This window comes from Budorcas taxicolor, chromosome X (assembly GCF_023091745.1).
Source record: "Budorcas taxicolor isolate Tak-1 chromosome X, Takin1.1, whole genome shotgun sequence".
Classification (NCBI taxonomy): Eukaryota; Metazoa; Chordata; class Mammalia; order Artiodactyla; family Bovidae; genus Budorcas; species Budorcas taxicolor.
In genome coordinates, this window is record NC_068935.1 from 85,617,841 (window position 1) to 85,638,544 (window position 20,704).

Sequence of the window (20,704 nt, forward strand, 5' to 3'; positions counted from 1 at the left end):
GTTCTCAATAGCTGGACAGGAAAAATAGGGTATTGTGTAGAGAATTCAGGAAGCTATTGCCTCAGTAATGGGGAATAATTACCCCTAGGCTGAGCACCACTCCAGGCTTCCCTCATAGCTCAGTTGGTAAAGAGTCTGCCTGCAATGCAGGAGACCCTGGTTTGATTCCTGGGTTTGGACGATCTCCTGGAGGAGGGAAAGGCTACTCACTTCAGCATTTTGGCCTGGAGAATTCCATGGACTAGTCCATGGGGTCGCAAAGAGTTGGAGGTGACTAAGCAACCTCCACCTTCACTTGAGCACTGCTCCAGTTACACCTAAAAAATTATATTAGCAAGATCTTCCAAGGATCAAACTCCTTTCAAAAAACTTAGCTGTGTCCCAGAACAAAACTCCAGGTGACTTCTAGAAATGCATAAATATCTAGTACCCAACAAAATAATATTCACACCTGGCATTCAATTAAGTATTACCAGGGATGAAAAAAGTTAAGAAAATAAGAAATGTAATGAGAATAATAAAGCAATTGACCAACCCAGAACTGAAACAGAGGTTAGTATTAATAGACAAGGATATTTTAAAAGTTGTAAATGTATTCCACATGCTCAGAAAGGAAGTAGAGACTTGGGAAAACATTTTAAAATATCCAATTACAGGATTTCCGTTTCTGGGGAAAAGGAGCAGATGTGTTTTTTCCTATTCCTGCTAAGTACAATGAAAAACTTTGAAAATGATGTTTATAAAACAAATATAAGCTGACTCAGAAAGGTGGAGTGAAGGAGGTAGACTAGGAACCTCAGGACCCCAAAGAAAAGAGCATATTGGGAGTTTCCTGGTTGCCTGATGGTTAGGACTCGACACTTTTACTGCTGAGGCCTCAGTTCAATCCCTGGTTGAGGAACTGAGATACTGCAAGCTGCACGGTGTGGCAAAAAACAAACAAAAAACAGAACCCCCCCCCCCCCCCACCACAACAACAAACAAAAAACATTGGTTCCATAGGTTTTCTTTTTGCCTTATATATCTGACAGTGAAGAACCTGGCAACCTAGAAATACCAGTGGGCCCAGACAAGAAAAAAGACCCTACGAAACCTGTTCTCTCTAGTAAAGGAACCAGGAAATGGGTAGCTTAACAATATGGTAAACTTTTAGAAAATAGTTGCTTTACTGCACCCCAACAGTATAGAAAAAATGTGGCCAAATTCCCACCCATGCCAACAAATGCCAAGTGATGAGCTTGTATTTTCCCCTCAACAGACTGTAAGAGTCATTCCACCCACTCTTGAGGTGGTGTCAGAAAAAATTGACTGTGAAGCCAGGACTCTTGTCCCCACTGGGTGGAACAAGTCCTCCCCTATATGGTATCAACGGAGACCATATGGAGAGCCTAGACTTCTTTCACATGTCAGCATGAAGTTACCCCTCCCTTTTTCCCCAGGATGGTGTCATCGGAGGCCATGTGGAAAGATATAGGTAGGCACTGCTACCTCTTCCAGCCAGGAAAGTATCAGTGAAGCTCTACTTGTTTTGTGGAACTCCCAGTCTTGCCCAGCAGTAGCAAGGAGCCTCTATCTTCTGTTATCAACTGAAGCTGAGTGGGGAAACAAGACTTCTCCTCATAGTTGGCATTAGCAAACTGGCACCCTCCACTCCTTTTCCATCTGGAGTGGTGTCAGAAAAAGCCACCTTAGTAGGAAAGCTTAGGGAATTTCCTTGTGGTTAGGAGTTGGTGCTTTCACTGCTGTGGCCTAGGTTCAATCCTTGGTCAGGGAACAAAGATCCTGCAAGTCACATGGCTATATTTAAAATGAGTAACAAACTCAGTCCTACTGTATAGCACAGGGTGTGTTAAGTCACTTCAGTCATGTCCGACCCTTTGCAACCCTATGGACTGATACTGCCAAGCTCCTCTGTCCAGGGGATTCTCTAGGCAAGAATACTTGAGTGCGTTGCCATGCCCTCCTCCAGAGGGTCCCCCCAACCCAAGGATTAAACCCACGTCTCCTGCAACTGCTGCATTGCAGGTGGATTCTTTACTACTGAGCCACCAGGGAAGCCCTTATAGCACAGGGAACTCTGCTCAGTGTTGTGTGGCAGCCTGGATGGGAGGGGAGTTTGGGGGAGAATGGATACATTGTATCTGTATGGCTGAGTCCCTTTGCTTTCCACCTGAAACTGTCACAACAGTTTTAGTTGGGTATTCTCCAATATAAAATAAAAAGTTTAAAAAAGCAAAATAAGAAGCTTTAAAAATGAGAAAAGAAAGAAGGCTTAAGAAAACCAGGATCTAATAATATCGAAAATGTTCATCTTTCTTTCTTTCTTTCTTTTCTTTTTTTTTTTTTTTGATTGTGTAGCTTGTAGAATTTTAGTTCCCCAGCCAGGGACTGAACCTGGGCCACAGCAGTGAGGACACAAAGTCCTAACCAATGGACTGCCAGGTAATTCCCTGAAAATGTTCATCTTTCAGTTGAAAATCACTTGTTATACCACAAACCAGGAAGGTATCAAGTTGAATGAAAAAGACAATCAATACATGTGAACACCAAGGTGACAGAGTTGTTAGAGTTATCTGACAAAGACTTTAAAGTAGCCATAATAAAAATGCTTCCACTTGAAACAAATGACAAAATAGTATCACAGAAAAGAAACAGAAAGACCCAGCAAAGATATAGGATATAAAATAAAAACCAAATGGAAATTTAGAGCTTAAAAATAGAATGACCATAATAAAAAAACTCAAAAGATGACCTCAGTGGAGAAACAGATGAAAGAAGCAGTGAATTGGAAGACATAATAACAGAAGTTACTCAATTCAAATAACAGAGAGAAAACAGAATTTGAAAATGAATGGATCTTCAGGGACTTGTGGGATTACAATAAAATATTCAACAGTCCTGGAGGAGAGGAGAAATAGGGCATGCCTGAAGAACTGCTTAAAGAAATAATTGCTGAAGACTTCTTAAATTTAGTAAAAGACAAACCTACAGATTCAAGAAGTTGAGTAATCTGCGAGTGTGTTTATTCTTCCTTCATTTTTAAAAGAAATTTTTGCTGGATATAAGATTCTTACTTGGTAGGTCTTTTCTTTTGGTACTTTGGATATGTCATCCCATTGCCTTCTAGCCTTTGTTGTTTTTGAAGAGAAGTCAGTTGTGAATGTTATTGGGGTTTTCTTCTATATGATGAGTCATTACTTTCAAGATTTTCTCTTTGTATTTGCCCTTCTGCATTTTTTATTATGAAGTATCTGGGCATGGATCCTTTTTAAAAAAGATTTATTTATATATGGCTGTGCTGGGTCTTTATTACTGTGTGTGGCTTTGTCTAGTTGCTTTGAGCGGGAGCTACTCTTTCTCTGTGGCTTCTCATTGCAGCAGCTTCTCTTGTTGCAGAGCATGGGCTCTAGGCATGTGGGCTTTAGTAGTTACAGCACATGGGCTCAGTAGTTGCGGCTTGTGGGCTCTAGAGCACTGGCTTAGTAGTTGTGGCACTTGGGCTTTTAGTTGCTCCATGGCATGTGGAATCTTCCTGCACCAGGGATTGAACCCTTGTCCCCATCACTGGCAGGCAGATTCTTAAACACTGGACCACCAGGAAAGCCCTGAATCTTTTAAAATTTATCCTACTTGGAGTTTGTTGAGCCCTTGGTTATGTAGACTAATGCTTTTCAACAATTTGAGAGGCTACAAATGGGTCCTGACAGGAATACACTCTGAACTGAGCTGTGCATATCTGGTGGTAAATGCAAATGTTCATAGTACTATAAAAGGACCAGAACAGAACACATTGTATTGATTTGTACCACTGAGTTACATTCTTCAGACCAAGGGACACACTTTAAAACTGTATTAGTCTGCTTGGACTGCCATAACAAAATACCACAGATTGGGTGACAAACAACAGATTTATTTCCTTACAGTTCTGGAGACTGGGAGTCCAAGATCAAACTGCCAGTAAGGTTGGTTTCTGAGGCCTCTGTTTCCAGCTTATAGATGACCACCTTTTCACTGTGTCCTCACATGACATTGTCTCTGTGCATGCACACCATTGGTGTCATTTCCCCTTTTTATAAGGACATCAGTCCTATTAGATTAGGGCTCTACCCTTATGAGCGGTGAGTGGCAGCTGTGCAGTGCTGGAGTGGCAAGTGGCTGAGAGGAGATACCTGATGTCCATGGTCAGGAGCAAAGGCCATGAGGAGATACCCCACGTCCAAGGTAAGGAGCAGCGGCTGTGCTTTGCTGGAGCAGCCGTGAAGAAATACCCCATGTCCAAGGTAAGAGAAACCCCAGTAAGACAGTAGGCAGTGAGAGAGGGCATCAGAGGGCAGACAGACTGAAACCACAGTCACAGAAAGCTAGCCAATCTGATCACATGGACCACAGCCTTGTCTAACTCAATGAAACTAAGTCATGCCGTGTAGGGACACCCAAGACAGATGGGTCATGGTGGAGAGTTCTGACAAAATGTGGTCCACTGGAGAAGGGAATGGCAAACCACTTCAGTATTCTTGCCTTGAGAACCCCATGAACTGTATGAAAAGGCAAAAAGATAAGACACTGAAAGATGAACTCCCCAGGTCGGTAGGTGCCCAATATGCTACTGGAGATCAGTGGAGAAATAACTCCAGAAAGAATGAAGAGTCAGAGCCAAAGCAAAAACAACACCCAGGTGTGGATGTGACTGGTGATAGACGCAAGGCCTGATGCTGTAAAGAGCAATATTGCATAGGAACCTGGAATCTTAGGTCCATGAATCAAGGCAAGTTGGAAGTGGTCAAACAAGAGATGGCAAGAGTGAACGTTGAAATTCTAGGAATCAGTGAACTAAAATGGACTGGAATGGGTGAATTTAACTCAGATGACCATTATATCTACACTGTGGGCAGGAATCCCTTAGAAGAGATGGAATAGCCATCATAGTCAACAAAAGAGTCCAAAATGCAGTACTTGGATGCAGTCTCAAAAACGACAGAATGATCTCTGTTCATTTCCAAGGCAAACCATTCCATATCACAGTAATCCAAGTGTATGCCCTGACCAGTAACACTGAAGAAGCTGAAGTTGAATGGTTCTATGAAGACCTACAAGACCTTTTAGAAATAACACCCAAAAAAGATGTCCTTTTCATTATAGGGGACTGGAATGAAAAGTAGGAAGTCAAGAAACACCCAGAGTTAACAGGCAAATTTGGCCTTGGAGTACAGAATGAAAGAGGGCAAAGGCTAACAGAGTTTTGCCAAGAGAACACACTGGTCATAGCAAACACCCTCTTCCAATAACACAAGAGGCGACTCTACACTTGGACATCACCAGATGGTCAATACTAAAATCAGATTGATGATATTCTTTGCAGCTGAAGATGGAGAAACTCTATACAGTCAGCAAAAACAAGACTGGGAGCTGACTGTGGCTCAGATCATGAACTCCTTATTGCCAAATTCAGACTTAAATTGAAGAAAGTGGGGAAGATAAGATCTCCCTTATGATTATACAGTGGAACTGAGAAATAGATTTAAGGGACTAGATCTGATAGACAGATTGCTGATGAACTATGGACAGAGGTTTGTGACATTGTACAGCAGACAGGGAGCAAGACCATTCCCAGGAAAAACAAATGCAAAAAAGCAAAATGGCTGTCCATGGAGGCCTTACAAATAGCTGTGAAAAGAAGAGAAATGAAAAGCAAAGGAGAAAACGAAAGATATACCCATTTGAATGCAGAGATCCAAAGAATAGCAAGAAGAGATAAAAAAGCCTTCCTTGGTGATCAGTGCAAAGAAATAGAGAAAACAATAGAATGTAAAAGACTAGCGATCTCTTCAAGAAAATTAGAGATACAAAGGGAACATTTCATGCAAAGATGGGCTCAATAAAAGACAGAAATGGTAGGGACTTAACAGAAACAGAAGATATTAAGAAGAGGTGGCAAGAATACACAGAAGAACTGTACAAAAAAGATCTTCATGACCCAGATAACCATGATGATGTGATCACTCACCTAGAGCCAGACATCCTGGAATGTGAAGTCGAGTGGGCCTTAGGAAGCATCACTATGAGCAAAGCTAGTGGAGGTGATGGAATTCCAGTGGAGCTGTTTCAAATTCTGAAAGATAATGCTGTGAAAGTGCTGCACTCAGTATGCCAGCAAATTTGGTAAACTCAGCAGTGGCCACAGGACTGGAAAAGGTCAGTTTTCATTCCAATCCCAAAGAAAGGCAATGCCAAAGAATGCTCAAACTACTGCACAATTGCACTCATCTCACACGCTAGCAAAGTAATGCTCAAAATTCTCCAAGCCAGGCTTCAGCAATACATGAACCGTGAACTTCGAGATGTTCAAGCTGGATTTAGAAGAGGCAGAGGAACCAGAGATCAAATTGCCAACATCCGTTGAATCATCGAAAAAGCAACTTCAGTTCAGTTGCTCAGTTGTGTCCGACTCTTTGCGACCCCATGAACTGCAGCACGCCAGGCCTTCCTGACCATCACCAAGTCCCAGAGTCCACCCAAACCCATGTCCATCGAGTTGGTGATGCCATCCAACCATCTCATCCTCTGTCGTCCCCTTCTTCTCCTGCCCTCAATCTTTCCCAGCATCAGGGTCTTTTCAAGTGAGTCAGCTCTTTGCATCAGGTGGCCAAACTATTGGAGTTTCAGCTTCAGCATCAGTCCTTCCAATGAACACCCAGGACTGATCTCCTTTAGGATGCACTGGTTGGATCTCCTTGCAGTCCAAGGGACTCTCAAGAGTCTGCTCCAATACCACAGTACAAAAGGATCAATTCTTCTGCACTCAACTTTATAGTCCAACTCTCACAAGCATACATGACAAGCATACATACATGGACATGACCACTGGAACAACCATAGCCTTGACTAGATGGACCTTTGTTGGCAAAGTAATTCTGCTTTCGAATATGCTACCTAGGTTGGTCATAACTTTCCTTCCAAGGAGTAAGTGTCTTTTAATTTCATGGCTGCAATCACCATCTGCAGTGATTTTGGAGCCCAGAAAAGTAAAGTCAGCCGCTGTTTCCCCATCTCTTTGCCACGAAGTGATGGGACTGGATGCCATGATCTTCGTTTTCTGAATGTTGAGCTTTAAGCCAACTTTTTCACTCTCCTCTTTCACTTTCATCACGAGACTCTTTAGTTCTTCTTCACTTTCTGCCATCAGTTCAGTTCAGTTCAGTCGCTCAGTCGTGTCCGACTCTTTGCGACCCCATGAATTGCAGCACGCCAGGCCTCCCTGTTCATCACCATCTCCCGGAGTTCACTCAGACTCACGTCCATCGAGTCCGTGATGCCATCCAGCCATCTCATCCTGGGTCGTCCCCCTCTCCTCCTGCCTCCAATCTCTCCCAGCATCAAAGTCTTTTCCAATGAGTCAACTCTTCGCATGAGGTGTCCAAAGTACTGGAGCTTCAGCTTTAGCATCATTCCTTCCAAAGAAATCCCAGGGCTGATCTCCTTCAGAATGGACTGGTTGGATCTCCTTGCAGTCCAAGGGACTCTCAAGAGTCTTCTCCAATACCACAGTTCAAACGCATCAATTTTTCGGTGCTCAGCTTTCTTCACAGTCCAACTCTCACATCCATACATGACCACAGGAAAAACCATAGCCTTGACTAGACGGACCTTAGTCGGCAAAGTAATGTCTCTGGTTTTGAATATACTATCTAGGTTGGTCATAACTTTTCTTCCAAGGAGTAAGCGTCTTTTAATTTCATGGCTGCAGTCACCATCTGCAGTGGTTTTTGAGCCCCCAAAAATAAAGTCTGACACTGTTTCTACTGTAAGGGTTGTGTCATCTGCATATCTGAGGTTATTGATATTTCTCCCATCAATCTTGATTCCCGCTTGTACTTCTTCCAGCCCAGCGTTTCTCATGATGTACTCTGCATAGAAGTTAAACAAGCAGGGTGACAATATACAGCCTTGACGTACTCCTTTTCCTTTTTGGAACTAGTCTCTTGTTCCATGTCAGTTCTAACTGTCGTTTCCTGACCTGCATACAGGTTTCTCGAGAGGCAGGTCAGGTGGTCTGGTATTCCCTTCTCTTTCAGAATTTCCCACCGTTTTTTGTGATCCACACAGTCAAATGCTGACTGTGATCCACATAGAGAGTTCCAGGAAAACATCTATTGCTGCTGTATTGACTATGCCAAAGCCTTTGACTCTGTGGATCACAAAAAACTGTGGAAAATTCTGAAAGAGATGGGAATACCAGACTACCTGACCTGCCTCTTGAGAAATCTGTATGCACATCAGGAAGGAACAGTTAGAACTGGACATCCAAAAACAGACTGGTTCCAAATAGGAAAAGGAGTACGTCAAGGCTGTATATTGTCTCCCTGCTTATTTAACTTTTATGCAGAGTACATCATGAGAAATGCTGGGCTGTACGAATCACAAGCTGGAATCAAGATTGCTGGGAGAAATATCAATAACCTCAGATATGCAGATGACACCATCCTTATAGCAGAAAGTGAAGAAGAACTAAAGAGCCTCTTGATGAAAGTGAAAGAGGAGAGTGAAAAAGTTGGCTTAAAGCACAACATTCAGAAAACGAAGATCATGGCATCTGGTCCCATCACTTCATGGCAAATAGATGGGGAAACAGTGGCTGACTTTATTTTTGGGGGCTCCAAAATCACTGCATATGGTGACTGCAGCCATGAAATTAAAGATGTTTACTCCTTGGAAGGAAAGTTATGACCAACCTAGACAGCATATTAAAAATCAGAGACATTACTTTGCCAACAAAGGTCCATCTAGTCAAGGCTGTGGTTTTTCCAGTAGTCATGTATGGATGTGAGAGTTGGACTATAAAGAAAGCTGAGCACTGAAAAATTTATGCTTCTGAACTGTGGTGTTGAAGAAGACTCTTGAGAGTTCCTTGGACTGCAAGGAGATCCAACCAGTCCATCTTAAAGGAAATCAGTCCTGGGTGTTCACTGGAAGGACTGATGTTGAAGTTGAAACTCCAAATCTTTGGCCACCTCATGCGAAGAGCTGACTCATTGGAAAAGACACTGATGCTGGGAAAGATTGAAGGTGGGAGGAGAAGGGGGCAACAGAGGATGAAATGGTTTGTCCATCGAGTTTGAGTGAACTCGGAGTTGGTGATGGACGGGGAGGCCTGGTGTGCTGCAGTGCATGGGGTCGCAAAGAGTCGGACATGACTGAGCAACTGAAAAGAACTGAACTGAACCAAACGCTTATGATCTCATTTAAACTGTAATTACCTTCTTGAAGTATCTATCTCCAAATGTAACCACACTAAGGGTCAGGGCTTCAAAATATAAATTTTGTGGGGACACAATTCAGTCTACAATAATAATTCATAATGTGCAACAGTGAACAAAGAGATATTCTAAGAGCAGTGCTTTGATAGAGAACAGGCAATTGAAACATTTGTTGTCTAAAACTGGGGGAGAGGGACTTCCCTGGTGGTCCAGTGTTTAAGACTCCGTGCTCCCAATGCAGGGGTCCCAGGTTCAATCCCTGGTCAGCGAACTAGATTCCACATGCTACAGTGAAGAATTTGCAGGCCACAACTAAGACCTGGTGCAGTCAAGTAAAAAAATTAAAATGATAGATATTAAAAAATAAAACTGGGAGAGATAAAAGCATGAAGGGCTGACTTTCACGTCTTCACAAGTGTGTGCTCACACTCAACATGAGGATGGCCAAGGGAAGTTCTCCAATAGATAGATTCCTTCACTTTTTGGAAGAATCTGGGGAAAAGGAGGAGGGGGAGGATTCCACTGTGACCATACAGTTCTCCCTCCCTCCCCAACAGCAGCTCAATGTCGTTTTATTCCTACCTGATGCAGTGGTCCCAGGACCAGGGCCACAATTGCAGGGGCCAGAAGCAGGGATGATTTCTAAGCAAGAAACTTTCATTGTACTTTCAAACTTTAATGTCAGAATTTGTAATGGCCTAATGTGATAGACTGTGCCTTCACCCAACTTGGAAAATTGGGGTCGATGGTGAATACAGCTGTATTACCAAGTGGTTGAGACAAACCATAAGTTCCACACTTGTGCAATGATATCCTGTACAAATGGGAGTGGGTTGAAGGGGAAGCATTTGCTAGATTGATATTGTTGATGACCATCTGGACCAGCACAGTGGCTGAACTTATTGTCTCTTTCAAAGATGGAAAAATTCGGGTCAAATTCAATGATAAATGGAGAGAATGAGGAATATAGCTGAAAGTAAAAGAATGAATAAATAAGTTATGCAACAAGGGAAATCCATTACATTGGTGCCCCGAGAGGCTCAGAATAAGTGATAATACTATCTCAATTTAATTAAACCAGATGCCAGAGAGAATGAAGCCACTTATTGCCAAGACTCCTCTTACTTTTGAAACCTGAGAAGGTCAAATGGAAGTCTGCAAACCTGAGCGATATTGTTCTGGGAGATGAACTGGATTAATTGTTGATGACCTAGTGGGACTCTAGTAATGTGCCAGTATCTTTTGATATCTTTTATTTTGGAAAAACACTATACAGTTTAAATGTACAGTATATACGGGGAGGGAGGAGGGAGGGGGGTTCAGGATGGGGAACACGTGTATATTTGTGGTGGATTCGTGTTGATGTATGGCAAAACCAATACAATACTGTAAAGTAATTAACCTCCAATTAAAATAAATAAATTTATATTAAAAAATGTAGAGTATATAATGTTGACTATAGGCACAATGTTGTATGCAGGCTACACATATTATCAATGTTGTATGCAGGTTACACTACTATCATGGTGTAACACTGGCATTGTTGCTAAGATTATATTTGTATTGATGGTCAAATATATGGGGAAATTGAGTTAAAGGATTTTTCAGGATATAATATTGATGGCAAATGACTAGCTTGAGGAAGAACTGGATTTAGCTAATCATAAGCTAAATAGTTCCACACAAGTTTATCATAAGGTACAAATAGAGGCAGATCAGAGAGGAGGAATAATCAAAGTGGTATAAAATATGAATGTGTATTTAATGGCTTGACAGGATGGATTGTAATGATTAAAATTGAGGGTGTTCTTAGAGACCCTTGAACTTGCAGTTGGTGTTGGAAGTGAGGGCAGTCTTATGTAGGGACTGTTCCCTTTAACTTCTGCCCAAGATAAGCATACAAACATCAGTTGCTTTTCTGTGTGAGTGCTAAGTCGCTTCAGTTTTGTTTGACTCTTTGCGACCCTATGGACTGTAGCCCACCAGGCTCCTCTGTCCATGGGATTCTCCAGGCAAGAATACTGGAGTGGGTTTCCATGCCCTTCTTCAGGCAATTGCTTTTCTATATACTAGTAATTAACAATAAGTAATTGAAAAAAAATGAATACTATACAGTAAAGTGGAAATAAAACATCAAGTAAAATAGCATCAAAATATGAAACACTTAGGCAACAATTTGTCAGAAGATGTGAAAGACCTGTACACTGAAAACTATAAAATACTGCTGAGAGAAATTAAATGGAGAGATATGTCTTATTTATTGGTCAGAAAACTCAATATTGTTAACATTTCAATTCTCCCCAAATTGATCTATAGATTCAAACCAATCTCAATAAAAATCACAGCAGCTTCTTATATTGTTGAAATGAACAAACTTATTCTACCATTTATATGCAAATGTTAAGGACCTAGAAAGCCAAAACAACTCTGAAAAAGAAACAACTTTATTGAGGTATAATTTAGGTTCCATATTTAAATTGTACAGTTCAATGACCTTTTAAAAAAAGTTTATTTTTAAATGTACAACAGGCTCCAAGACAACACTTCATTCTAGATATGGGTGGCAATAGATGTTATGGCAGGGAACCCAGATGCTTAAACAGGAATGGAATTGAGGATCACTTCAATGACCTTCATTAAACTTACCTAGCTGTGCAACCATCACCACAGTCAAGTTCTGTAACATTTTTATCTTCCCAGTAAGATTCCTCTTACTAATTAACAGTTAGTGATGATTCCCATTCTTACCCCTATGGTCAGTAGCTCAGTTGTATCCTATTTGTGACCACATGGATTCCTCTGTCTATGGAATTTTCTAGGCAAGAATACTGGAGTAGGTTGCTATTTCCTTCTCCAGGGGATCTTCCAGACAACCACTGATCTAGACAGCTTTATAGATTTTACCTTTGTGGACATTTCACATAAATGCAATATTCAAATATAATACTAGATGTTTTGCATCTCACTTCTTTCACTTAGCATATTTTTGAAGTTCATCCATATTGTAGCATTTGTTCTTTTTTTATTGCTGAATATACCATATTTTGTCTATTTGTAAGTTGATGGATATTTAGATTGTTTCTACTTTTCTGTCTTGTATGAATAATGTTATTATTAATATTCAAGTGCAAGTGTTTGTATGAACACGTTGTATATCTTTTGGGTAGATTATAGAAGTTGCAGTACTGGGTCCTCTGGTAAATTTATGATCAATGTTTTAAGAAACTGCCAAAATTTCCAAAATGGCTATGTCATTTTAATACAGTCACACCAGAAATGTAGGAAAGTTCCTGATTTTCCCTATCTGTGCCACCATTTGTTATAATTGTCTTTTCTTTATAGCCATTTTAGTACATATAAAGTGGTATTTTTGTGGTTTTAGTTGCTGTTGTTTAGTCACTAAGTCATGTCTGACTCTTTCTGTGACCCCATGGACTAGCCCACCAGGCTCCTCTGTCCATGGGATTTTCCAGGCAAGAATACTGGAATGGGTTGCCATTTCCTTCTTCAGGGGATCTTCCTGATCCAGGGATTGAACTCACATCTCTTATATTGGCAGGCAGATTCTTTACCACTGAAGCCACTAGGGAAGCTTGTGGTTTTAGTTAGAATTTCTCTAATGCCTAATGATGTTGGGCATCTCTTCACATGTTTATTCATGTATGTGTGTGTGTATATATATATATATATATATATATATGCTGTGCTGTGCTTAGTTGCTCAGTCTTGTCTGACTCTTTGTGACCCTATGGACTGTAGCTCGCCAGGCTCCTCTGTCCATGGGGATTCTCCAGGCAAGAATACTGGAGTGGGTTGCTATGCCCTCCTCCAGGGGATCTTCCCAACCCAGGGACTGAACCCAGATCTCCTGCCTTGCAGGCTGATTCTTTACCGTCTGAGCCACCAGGAAAGCCCAAGAATACTGGAGTGGCTGGCTAGTCTATCCCTTCTCCAGGGGATCTTCCTGACCCAAGAATTGAACCAGGGTCTCCAGCATTGCAGATGGATTCTTTACTAAATGAGCTACCAGGGAAGCCTATATATATATAAAGTATTTGGTAAACTATCTCTTCAAATCTTCTGCCTAATTGTAAACTGGGTTGTGTATCTTCTTTTTATTGGGTTGTAAGAGTTCTTTATATATTCCATGTACAAGTTCTTTATCAGATAAATGTTTGCTCCTGTCTGTGCTTTGTCTTTTCATTTTCTTAATGGTATCTTTTGAAGTTTGAACCTTTTGAGTTTTGATGAAGTCTAATTTATCATTTTTTCTTTATGAATCATGCTCTTGGTGTTGTATTTAAGAATTCCTTGCCTAATACAAGATCACAGAGATTTTTCTCCTATGTTTTCTACTAAACCTTTTATAGTTTTAGCTTTTATATTTACATCTCTGATCCATTTTTAGTTAATTTTTAGTATGGTGTGAAGTAAGATTTAAATTCATCTTTTTGCATATGGATATGTAATCATTCCTGCACCAAATGTTGAAAAGATTTTTCTTTTCCCAATGAATTGCCTTCACATTTTTGTAAAAAACTATGTTTACCATAGGTATCAGGGTTTATTCCTGGATTCTTTTCTATTCCATTGATCTCTGTCTCTCTCCCCACACTGGTACCATACTGTCTTGATAACTGTAATCAAGAAATTGGGAAGCTACTGTCCTTCTATTTTGCTTTTTGGCAAATTCTTATTTGCTATTTTTGGTCTTTTCTATTTCTATATAAATTTTAGGATTAGCTAATCAATTTCTGGGGAAGAAAGCCTGCTGGAGATTTGATAAAGTTGTATTCAATATGTAGACTATGTGCTTTATGTGATTTTCCTTTTTTTTTACTCTGTATATATAATACAGTAGATTGCATTGACTGATTTTTGAATGTTGAAGCAAGCAGTCTTGCATCACTGGAATAAATCCCACTTGGTCATGATGTATAATCCTTTTATATGTTGCTGGATTCAATTTCTAATATTTTGTTGCAGATTTTTACATCTATATTCACGAGGAATGTTGCTTGTAGTTTTCTTGTGATATGTTTGTATGGCTTAAGTATCAGGGTAATCCTGGCCTCACAGAGTTGGGGAGTGTTCCTTCCTCCTCTATTTTCTGAAAGATTTCTACTCAAATGTTAAATGCACTCAACCAATCAAACCATCAAGCTTTGGGCATTTTTGTATGGGAATATTTAAAGTTACTAATTGCTTACTATTGTTGGTGAGATGTAAAATGGTACAGCCACGTGAGAACCATGCTAAGTTTCAGATCTGAGATATCATGCAACTGTCTTGGGAAGATACTATGGTGGGGTTGGAGGATAAGAAAATAAAAATTAAATCACACTGAGATATCACTATACATCCAGCATAATGGCTATAGTTTTTTTTAAAAAAAAAGATGGAAAATACCAAGTATTGACAAGAAGCAACTAGAACTCATCTACTGTGCTGGTGGGAGTATACACTGGTGCAATCACTTTGGAAAACTAGTTTCATAAACTAGCTGAGCATATGGATACAATATAATCTGGCAGTTCAACTCCTAGATATATGCCTAACAGAGTTCATAAATATGTTCACCAATAGATAGGTACTAAAATATTTATATTAGCACTATTTCCAATAGCTCTAAGCTGCAAACAACACAAATGTCCATTAACAATAGAATGGATAAATATACTGTTGAATTTTCACAGAGTGTAATTTAACATGACAATAAGAATGAATTACCTACAACTACATTTAACAATATGGACAAATCTCACATTTATAATGTGAATGAAAGACAGATACTTAACAGTATATTACCAAAATATGAAATATAACTACTGAGTTAATTTATATAAAATACCAAGTAGACAAAACTATTTAAGTCAAGATAGTGTTTACCTAGTGGGGGAGGTGGACAATAAGACCTGGAAGGGAGCACAGGGAGTTTTTCAGGGGTGCTAGTCATGTCCTGTTTCTTGATCTGAGTGTGTTCAGTTTGTTAGAATTCACTGAACTGTATGCTTATGATATATGCATTTTCAGTATGCATTATACTTTAATTAAAAAGTTTAAAAACAAAATAAAACTACATGCTAGAAAGAAAGCCCCTTTTCTTATGAGTATTGTAAAAAATTTTTAATTAAAAACAAGAAAGTGTTTACATATCAGTGCTTAAAAAAAGCAGTGCTCTTTTTAGAGAAGTCTTCTGGTTATTCAACTATAATTTATAATCATATCTTAGGCTAAATAACTAATGCAACATGACTCTTTATCCCATAGCAATCCACACAAAATTACTCTTAATGTGCACATAAACATGAATATGTAAAATTAACTAACTTGGAAGAAAACCCACCATTTTATGTATTGAAACCCAATTTCTCAACTGTTGTTTTTCAAACAGGAACCCCCAAGAAAGCAGAAGCTTCAGTGGAAGTCCAGAGTGCTGTGGCTCAGTTTCATTGTCTTAGGTTCAGTTACTAAGGGGATAAGAAGTTTATGGTCTGTGGCTTACCTAAATGATAGCTTTGGGAGTACAGATTAGAAGGTGTGTTCACTACTTTCAAGTCTGAATCACCTGCTGCCACAGCATGGAATTGATAAGGGAACAACTGCCACCTTTAGGCATATGTAACATTTAATATGTTACATTCCTGTAACATAGGCTAGAGCTATGCTTAATTTGCCAATGCATAAAGTCAGAAATTAAATTTAAACATTGTATTTCATATTTTAAAAATATACCACGGTGATGTCTCAAAGGTAAGAAAAAGAGCGCTTCCTCAGGGCAATCTTTTCTGTGTCTTAAATGTCAATTATCATAAAAACTTCCGGCTTCTACTCATAGATCTATTAATATATTCCTAAATTGGTTTTTGCCTTGACTTCAATGCCCTAGAAGTGTTTGGACAATGAATGCTCTTCTCCCCACCTTAGAAATTTGAAAAAAATTGGGTCAGTATTGAGTAGTTTTACATTTCAGGGTGTGAAGAACAAATCAGTGCTGCATTTATAAAGCCCTTTATTCAAAAAGTGAAGCACAAGAGATTACAAGTCATCTCCTGGGGTCTCTATCTCTACCATCTGCAGGAGAACGAGAGTGTCTGTGTGAATCATGAAACCAATCAGAGCTATTGCTCAAATGCTTTACCAAAGTGGCTCCCTACGCATATAATCGCATATCAACTTGTATTCCACCTGACTGAAGAATACTTGGCTTTGTTGACCTTCTGTTCACTTAAGCTATTTATAGTCTGTCATATCTACTCCCCCTGTGCAATGATTGCAGCATCAGGCACTCCTTGTCACCTCTGTGAGACAGCTGATGCACATCCCATTATGATTTCCAGCTGAAGGTATTTTCCGTCACTGGATTTATAGTTTTGCTGCACTATGAGTTTTCTGATGTTTAATAAGATTTGATCTGTCTGTGAAGGCCTTCTGACATTGTGTGCAAGCATAAGCTTTCTTTCTTGTGTGAATTATCTGATGCATACTTAGTGTTGCTTTCTGGATGAAAGCTTTCCCACATTTACTGCATTCATAGTGTCTCTCTCCAGTATGAGATTTCTGATGGATAGAGAGGCGTGACTTCCAGGTGAAGGATTTTCCACAATCACTACATTTATAAGGTTTCTCTCTAGTATGGATTTTCTGGTGTGTTATGAGATTCGACCTGTCAGTGAAAGCCTTTCCACATTCAGCACATATGTTGGGTTTCTCTCCTGTGTGAATTTTTTGATGCACTCGGAGTTGTGACTTCTTTGTGAAGCATTTCCCACAGTCACTGCACGCGTAAGGCTTCTCTCCAGTATGAATTCTATGGTGTGCAATAAAGTGTGATTTTTGGATGAAGGCCTTCCCACATTCAGGACAAGCATAGGGTTTTTCTCCTGTATGGATTCTCTGATGTACACTGAGTGTTGATTTCTGGATAAAAGCTTTTCCACATTCATTGCATTCATAGTGTCTCTCTCCAATATGAGATTTCTGATGTATTTTGAGGCGTGACTTCCATATGAAGGCCTTTCCACAGCCATTGCATTTATAGGGTTTCTCTCCAGTATGAGTTTTCTGGTGTTTAATGAGATTTGACTGATCACTGAAAGCCTTCCCACATTCAGCACACATATATGGCTTCTCTCCAGTATGAGTTTTCTGATGTGTAGTGAGATTTGTCCTATGAGTAAAGACCTTTCCACATTCTGTGCATATATAAGGTTTTTCTCCTGTATGAATTCTTTGATGCACATGCAGCTGTGATTTCTTAATGAATGATTTTCCACAGTCACTGCATTCATAAGGTTTTTCTCCAGTATGAATTCTCTGATGTGTATTGAAATGGGATTTCTGGATGAAGGCTTTTCCACATTCAGTGCATATATAGGGTTTTTCTCCTGTGTGAATTCTCTGATGCATCCTGAGTGCTGATTTTCTTGTGAAGGCTTTCCCGCATTCACTGCATGCATAGTGTTTCTCTCCAGTATGAGTTTTCTGATGTATACTGAGGTCAGAGTTCTGAGAAAATCCTCTTCCACATTCATTGCATTCATAAGGTTTTTCTCCTGTATGAATTCTCATATGTCTAAAGAGATATGATCTATGGAAAAAGGCTTTTCCACATTCACTGCATTTATAGGGTTTCTGCCCAGTATGAATTTTCTGATGTGTAATGAGGTTTGACCTGAGGGTAAAAGCCTTCCCACATTGAATACATATAAAAGGTTTCTCTCTTGTGTAAACACTTTGAGGTACCTCAATTTGTGGCTTCTGAATGAAGATATTCTCATCCTTATTGCATTCATGAGATTTTTCTCCAGCATGAATTCTCTGATGCTCAAAAAGATGTGACTCCTGGGTAAAGGTATTCACATATTCAGTACATACATAAAGTTTCTCTCCAGTATGAATTTTCTGATGGTGGGTGAGAACTTGTTTGTGCTCAAGATGTTTTTCACATTGATTAAGTTCATAGGACTTTGCTCCTCTATTAGCATTCTCATTCTTAATAAAGGAAGAGCTATGTGCAAAATTGTTACCATTTCCAAAAATCTTATCAAAGTTCTCTGTTGCATTGCTTTTATTGTGGTTATGTAAATTTAAAGTATGCATCAAACTTTTTCCAAATGTATCAAAGTTATGGAGTCTTTTAATTGAAGGAACAAGCCTGGTACTCACATGAATTATTTTTTCAATATTTTTATATTCATAGCCCCTCTCCTTAGTCAATATTTTCACATGACTTAAAGGGTTATTTTGGTTTTCTTGATTTCTTTCTAGCTGGTCATTACCTTGCCACAGTTCTTCTATAATGGAACACAATGAATCTTTTCCTATGGATTGACCAATTTTCTCACAGTGGAATGAAACTTCTCCAGAAATTCTCTGTTGTTGAGTTTGCCCAAAATCCTCATCTAAAAAGAAAGAAAAAAATGAAAATGACTTCAGAACAGTTATCATGAAGTTTGGACAGGATGAACAAAAAAATAGAAGAGTCCATATAACAATCATGAAAATTCTTCTAGAATACTTAATATATGCAAAACAATTATATACCATTTATGATGTACCAGGTACTATTTCCAAGTGTTTTACACAAAATAGCTCATTTAATCTTCACTAAACCCTAATGGGTAGCCATCATTATCAATCATGTTTTACAGATGAGAGAACAGAAGCACAGAGAAGTTATGTAACTTGCTGAAGATTAAATAGCTAAATAAGAGATGGGGTTTGAACCTTGGGAATCCATATCCACTATGTAGGAAGTCAGGACAGTGAGTAGGGTAATCAGAAGACGAAACTGAAGTCTGTTATGGGTGAAGAATGAAAGGAAGAAATATTTCAGAATGCATGTCCTTATTATATATTAGCTCTAAAAACTTAATAATCTCTCTGCTTCCTTTTGTTTTTCCCTCTGAACTATTATGAGCATCTCCATTAAATTTATAGTCCTCAAATACCAATTCCTCTATGTCTATAGGAAAAATATACGCTTTCAACAAGTGTCAAATAAGGTAAGCCATCCATCTATGGTAGAAACTGTAAGCAGTATCTATTCACCTCTTCTTTTATAGAAATAGAACATAGCTGGACTTTACCTTTATCAGTCTCACTTCGTTCTTACCAGTAGAGTGTGAGCAGAAGTGACATTTGCTGCACCTAGGCCAGGCCTTAAGACAGTGGGCAAATCTCCATTTCTCCCTTCCCCAGCCCAAAGGACTCAACAATGATCCAACATCAACCAACCCAGCTGACAACAATGGCCTAGGAGATGGCAGAGCAATAACTTGGAACATGGTTCCTGAATAACCCAACAGGATCGGAGTTGATTTGTTGAATGGACCCATTCACATGAGAATGCTTATGTAAGAGAGGATAGAGCTATATTAAGCTTGTTGCTTTGCTCTTCTGTGCATATTCAAAATTTATTGCCCTTGATTATCAGCTGTAATTTCAGTACACCTCTAGGGAGGTATATAAATGAATGTCTGTTATGAATGTATAAAGCAGATATGGTACCACTCATACTGATACTCAATTTGGCACAATTCTGTTACAACATAAAGAATTCACACACAAAGGCTGACATTATTAACATTTCATGCAGTTATCTTCCCTTTCTAAATATAATCTATGGTCTTTTGAATTCCTCTGAGCATACACTTGAAGAATCCTTCTGAAAGAGAACAAAGTACCTTCCTCTGACTATCTCCCCAAATTCAATAAGTTTAATAAATATTCTCCATGCTTTGCTTCAGAAAAATTGAAGAATAAGTGCTCCAGTTATCAATTTATTGCCTTTTAACCCCGAATCACACTTCCTTGCCCACTCTACAAAAATGGATCTGAGTCTCTTTTCCTTTGGTAGCTGGCATGATGTTGAACCTTATCAACATGGGGTGATGGAGAAACACTGGAAGAAGGGGTTTTGCTTCCTGGTTCTAGTGAGCTCACTCAGCATGCTCCTCCAGCAAGGGCAGCTTGTTTAGCACCAGGCTCCAGAAGTGTGGCGGCTTCAGCAGCATCTGGCTCCTGATACACATGCAGTTTCCCAGGCACCCAGATCTTGACTTCTTTAGCACCCAACTCCTGCTGCTCCTATGGCTTCCCAAGAACCCAGCTTCTGCAATTCTTTGCAGCCAGAAGCACCCAGCACTTCTGGCACTCCTCTCAGATGATTTGCAGTGGAATATTTCCAATGAAACACTGCCCCATGATCAGCTTTTTCTGGAACCGGAGGACAGATTTCCAGCAAGTTTCACCAGTGCAGCACAACAGCAACTCTTCTGCCATGCCATGAGCCGTGGATATGCCCTCCCTATAAGGTCTGTATTCATCTGTAGGAAGCAGAGGAGGCTCTTCTTTGGGTGTTCCTTCACAGCCCTTGAGGTACTCTCACACACTAATCTGCTATTTCTTTATTCATTAGAGTTCTCTTTACTCTTACTGGCTAATCC

The 20,704-nt window shown here is 39.6% G+C and overlaps 1 protein-coding gene across 1 annotated transcript in view; it reads right to left on the reverse strand.

Moving 5' to 3' along the window:
* Positions 1–10,017: 10,017 nt before the first annotated feature.
* The window catches only part of ZNF41 (zinc finger protein 41), a 47,472-nt gene continuing 36,785 nt past the window's right edge, over positions 10,018–20,704 (reverse strand). Inside the window, exons 6-7 of the mRNA XM_052662698.1 lie at positions 16,637–18,658; positions 10,018–10,130 (exon numbers count right to left, since the gene is read on the reverse strand). Of these exons, the coding sequence (XP_052518658.1) occupies positions 10,018–10,130; positions 16,637–18,658 (2,135 nt within the window). The remainder of the gene's footprint in view (positions 10,131–16,636; positions 18,659–20,704) is intronic.